Consider the following 6,001-nt stretch of genomic DNA (forward strand, 5'->3'; position numbering starts at 1 on the left):
TGGAAATTGAAAATAAAAAAACTCAAAAGAGAGGAAAAAATAAAAGGATACATCAAAAAATAAAAGGATACATCAGAGATTCTCTGTCTTTATCTGCCATTGAATAATATTTAGTACATCTACCTCACGTTGTAGGAAGGCGTAGAATGGGCACTATATAACACAAACAATCAAAAGGAGCAGGATTCATTCAGAAGGTTTTGAAATTTTTGAAAATGCTGTCTTCACTTTGGACTACGGGAGCTTCACTTGCCAAACATATCGACCTTACTACTTTTCTCGTCATAACGTTGTTGTTTCTAATCGCCCTCTGTGTAATTTCCACCCCACGTACCGACATACCCGGTCCCCTGGCTCTGCCGTTTGTTGGAAACTTGATGTTTTTTCTTCGCGTGGGCACAAAACAACACGAAGAGTATTTGCGTTTATATAAAACGTATGGCGACATATTTCGACTGTTTTTTGGGAATCGTATGTTAATCACAATATGCGGATATGATACTATTTGTGACGCTTTTGTGAGACAGGGATCTGTATTGAGCGACCGCCCAGAGGGGTTATTTCACCCTGGACCCGGGTATGAAAAGTCAGGTATTGACATCTTTATTACATTAGCAATTGATTAAAATGCAACATGTAAATTTTTTAACTGTTTAACTAAGCGTGTTGTGAAAAAAAAAATGTGTTGTAATGTTTAATAAATATTTTTTATGAAGCACCTGGAGTACTTTTCACAAGTGGTGGAGCGTGGAAAAGGAACCGTCGGTTTGCGATGCAAACAATGAGAGATATCGGTATGGGGAAGAAAAGAATGGATGAGGTCATTGCAGATGAAGCGAGCGTTCTGTGTGCCGATATCGCCCTTTCCAACGGTAAACCGATCGACAACATCCGGGACCTTTTGGGCATGTCCGCCAGTAACATCGTGCACTATGTTTTGTTCGGATATAGGTGATACCTAATTGTTGGAAATTTGTTTATTTCGTGAAGAATTATTTCAACATTAACAGCAAAATTCATCTTCAAAAAATAATCTTCAAAATTTTAATCTTTCTTTACAACAGATGTAATCATGATAACGAGCGGTTTTTGACTATTATTAAGGCTGCTGAAACGATCTTCAAATCACCTAACATACGCTATCGTATATTGCCAAAATTTGTACAAAACTTTCTCGTAAGTGAAATTTGTATTCTACTCTAATTATTGATCGAGGAAACCTATAATATTTGAGGACTATAAATATTACTAATCCTGAGAGGAATCCCTAGTATTTTTCCGTAGAGGTGGTCTTCTTTATCGAAAAATTAATTTTTGGGATATTAAAAAAATCTTGAAAATTATTCCAGCATATTAGATTTTCTTAATTCCTTGAAATATTCTTTTGATACTGGTATTACAAAACTTTATATATTCATTTAATACGTAATTAACTTATTATTTCCATGTCCTGATTGTCTATTTCAAGTAATAGAATATTTGTAGTTTGCGCTTTGGCTTTTATCCATTTCTTATATACTATAGTAAATCGTTGTAAAATTAAAGATTTCTGCAGATTTTATATTTTTACACGCTTAATTTTGTAAAAAGGTATCACAATTCAGCAGTATATAATTTTTAGTAAAATTAAAATTATAATCTTCATTCCTTTTCCAGGGAACTAGTCAGGAGGAGAGACTAAGGGCTCAGGGCGATGTATCCAATTATTTAAAGTATCAGATTGAAGAGCATGAGAAAACTTTCGACAGAAACAACATCAGAGATCTGGTTGACCGGTTCCTGACAACTATCCCTCCTGAGGAGGATTCAAACCAAAAGTGTAGGAAAATGAAAGACTTATGCAGGATTGAAATAAAAGATATGTTTTCAACAAAATACCTTTAACTATAATGGTCATTTGGATATACGGTTGTAATGTAACGTTCTAATCATGAATGAAAATAAATAAGCCTATACTAATTGTTGAAAATATTTGCCAGAGATTCATTAAACTGTCAGGACTCCAAATCGGAATAAAGAGAACTCGTCTTTTTCGTTTCTAGTATTACGTATGTATCTTATAGTGCTGGAGCTGTTTTTAGCCGGAACCGACACGACCGCCACTCAATTGGAATGGACGATCCTGTACATGATGGGCTACCCCAAAGTACAAGAAAGGTGTTATGAAGAAATAGAGAAAGTAAGTTTTTTTTATCGCCATATCATTCATTTTCTTAACTTTGCCCTTCTATATGCCCTTCTACAAGTCTCTTACCAATGTCCTGAATCAATTCTCTCTTTCTCTCTCTCTCTCTCTCTCTCTCTCTCTCTCTCTCTCTCTCTCTCTGCATCATTTTCATATTCTTGTACTTTATATATGGTACATTTTTTTTCAAGGTTGTAGGACTAAACAGAAGCGTCTACTACTCCGACAGGAACACTTTGCCATTTGTGGAGGCAACACTCCTGGAAGTGCAAAGACTTTCCAGTATTTGTAAGGATATTTATTTTTTAAGTTCTCATTCTTTAATTATGATGGTCTCTAAAGATAGATTTCATGTGGTAACGAATGGTAGAACCACTTTAACAAGACGAAGGACTTTCGGTAGGACGTTTCTATCTATTTCTTGCATCAAAACAAGTATGACGCTAGCTTCAAGCGAAGTATGCACAGAATGCGTAGTCTTAGCTGAAAAGCCTGATAAATCTTGTTTATTTAAATGAGCATTAGCTGAGTGGCCTTCGATAAAATAGACAGGCCTACATCACATTGCTGTTTGACACAACTACCCAAAGTCCAAGTTCTTGCTAAAATGGATTTATTAACGTAAAGTCTGGTTTTAGCTCACCTGAGCTGAAAGCTCAATTTAGCTTTTCTAATCACTTTTTGTCTGTCGTCCGTCTTTCCGTCTGTCCGTAAATTTTTCACATTTTCAACATCTTCTCCAGAACCATTGGGCGAATTTCAAACAAACTTAGTACACAGCTCTTATGCTAAGAGGATTCAAAATTGTAAAAATTAAGGAATGTCCCTTTTTTCAAGGGGACATGATTGGAAATAATTATCGAGAAAATTTTAAAATCTTCTTCTCAAAAAGCATTTTGTCTGGAAAGCTGAAAATATAGAGTAAATCATTAAAATTCTTTCTTATTTACATTCAGTTTAGTATAACGAGTAATCAACTTAGAAATGTTAGTCGATGGTCGTCGTGACCGAGCGATAGTCGAATACCCGTTGAAATCCTTATTATAAACATAAGAATACACATGGGGGGAAATGGATTTTTATTTATACACGATCTACATGTATTATACAACATTGTCCAGATATTTTGTATTAGGACTCCTTTGGGCTGATTTTATATTGCCTAGTGTTGCTTAATTAACGATGGTGGTCATGGGCCTCTTGTTTGATTTTATTCGTTATTGTTTCCAAAAGCAATGTCTGTACCCCATGTATCGACAGAGGATATATCAATTGCTGGCTATCGGATTCCAAAAAATACAATGGTAACAGCATTTTTTGCATCCGTCCATTTGGATCCAAAACTTTACCCAAACCCTGAAGAATTCCAACCTGAGAGATTTTTTTGGTGAAAACTCCGGAAATGTGAATAAAAAGGAAATGATTATTCCTTTCTCAGTAGGTAGGGTAAAACATAGACAAACAATGTATAATATATAATTACTTTTTCGTGTTTACTTGTGTGTCCGTTAAATAATTATTGTATGTATTGTCATGATTGTTTCATTTAGGTCCCAGAATTTGTCTTGGAGAAACATTAGCGAAAACTGCATTGTTCATAATTTTTGCAAATTTGATTCAAAAATTCAAATTCTGCAAGGCGTCTCCTGATGACGAATTGTCCTTTGACGGAGTGACGGGTCAGATCAGACGCCCACGTCCGTACAGGGTCAGGGCGGAACCCAGAAACTGACCGCGGATGGAGGGGCTTCTTTCATATACACTATATATAATGTTTTAATTTTAGAACTATTTCACAGCGAAGCCTAATGAGTAGCATGTTTGGGGGTTTTCCTGTAACTTTTATTGTCAACGAAACATCAATAAAAAAGGATATCGAATGAAGTAATCTGATTTAAGTCCAATGTTTAACATGATATACACATTGGTCGAGTTGCAAATACAAAAGGAGTTAACCAAAAGTAGTGTCACGAAATGCACGGGACTGATAAAAATGTGTAAACAAGAGTTTGGACTTAGTGCAGTGTGTGACTCTGACTTAATGAAGTTGTGGAGGTCGAGTCGAGGTTAACTGTCAAGTCACTGGCTAATAAATATAAATACACAGAACGCAATGACACTTGTCTAACTTTATTCAAGGTGTATATTCCGTTTAAACAGCCTCATTAACACAAAAGAGCAACTTTCGGCAAACTCTTCTATGGTTTTGACAGTCTTTGAATATAAATGAGCATCTTTTAGCGAATTAGAAGAAAGGATGACAGTATTTGAAGGATTATTTTCATAACCAATCTTGATACATCCCATCGAAAGTCCAAGCTCTTTTTATATGATTCCAACTGATGAGTTATGGAAAATGATGAATCAAAATATACACATAAATTTGTAATATTTTTATAAGTTGAATAAATCGTTTTTACCGTTTTCTTCAATTGCAATTTTAGATTTGATTGTAATCTTACCCTCTATTTCCTACGAAAATTGATTATACTGATGTACATTTACTGTTATTTAGTAATTGGTTCTTACTTTTTATGATTAATTATTTAATTTGTTAAAAAAAAGATGTAAATATCAACAATAAAATGTTTTCTTTGACGATTCATACAGATAATGAAGGTAACAATCAGTGCAGAAAAAAATTACATGTACATTTTCTGCAATGTCGCCATCTTCATAACCCGCATGAATCACCAAAGAAAGCATTTTATTGTGTAATATAAATAAGCAGATCAATTGAATACATACAGTGTATTCAGTACAGTAATCAGTAAGATGAAGGTACTTATATTATTCATAACTATACATGCATGTATAACAAAATCAGTTTCGTATAAGTTTGTATTAAGAATAGAATAAAACTCATAGAAGAATATATGCAGTTATCTTTTTACAGCGGCATCTTTTTATTGGTTGTATTATTACTCAAATAACTTTAATTGTCTAATGATAAATGCAGTCTATATCCCATGCCTCTTTATTTTTATTTATGATATCAAATGACAATTGTTGCGAGTGCATTAAAGTCTTTTGAATGCTGTTAATAAAATTGTTATATGCTATAAAATTTGTTTGAAACGAAGGCATTATTCTTGTCTGTCACAGAGAAAACATACTCAACATTCACAGCATATAGCATTCGGTAATCTGTGTACTTTTTATATATTCTTCTATTTTATGGTGAATCTTGAAGATGAAGTATTATGACTATATTATAAAACACCTCCCTTGAGTCGGTGACGTAGAGCAGACATGGGAAAATTTAAAAAAAGTAATGTTGTGTCCAAATCTTATTAACACATTACACAATCGAATTTATAAAAAGGTATCATTATAGCCGATGTGAAAAGCATGGTCACTACATAGTTACAGCGGGTTAAGATATCCAGTCTGACGTATTCTGAACGCTTGATCTTGCATCAAGGAAGCTGTTTTGAGTCCGATTCAAAATCTTTAAATTAACTTACTATCAATACAAAATTACTAAAGATATATGGAGAATGGAGAGACCATATATAGCAGCATCGTAACGTTGGTGAAAACTGTTTGGCCAGTGGTTCTGTCTGAGCCCAATCTTATTCAATCTTTCAAGATGCACAAACCCCGCGAAAAAAAATCAACAAAGCATTTGGGATGTTTTTCGAAAAATTTTATTATCTATCATATATTCTCAAGCTATGTACTTACATACATGTACATACAGACATTATCATTAACAGTATATGTGTTCAGTATATATGAATTGCATTCTAAACGTTGCAAAATCTAATGCGTTATGTTATTTCTAAAAGCCATTCGAAAGTTAATACAATTGCT

General features: G+C 33.8%; 1 protein-coding gene across 1 annotated transcript; it reads left to right on the top strand.

The window, feature by feature from the left end:
* The first annotated feature begins 139 nt into the window (after nt 1–139).
* LOC105333882 (cytochrome P450 2B4) lies at nt 140–3,870 on the top strand. Its single transcript, XM_034482587.2, has 8 exons — nt 140–591; nt 717–951; nt 1,065–1,176; nt 1,657–1,819; nt 2,043–2,179; nt 2,377–2,473; nt 3,419–3,626; nt 3,736–3,870. The coding sequence occupies exons 1-7, from the start codon at nt 216–218 to the stop codon at nt 3,574–3,576; spliced, it is 1,278 nt and encodes a 425-aa protein (XP_034338478.2). The 5' UTR covers nt 140–215; the 3' UTR covers nt 3,577–3,626; nt 3,736–3,870.
* The last annotated feature ends 2,131 nt before the right edge of the window (nt 3,871–6,001 follow it).

Source organism: Magallana gigas, chromosome 3 (assembly GCF_963853765.1).
Source record: "Magallana gigas chromosome 3, xbMagGiga1.1, whole genome shotgun sequence".
NCBI lineage: Eukaryota > Metazoa > Mollusca > Bivalvia > Ostreida > Ostreidae > Magallana > Magallana gigas.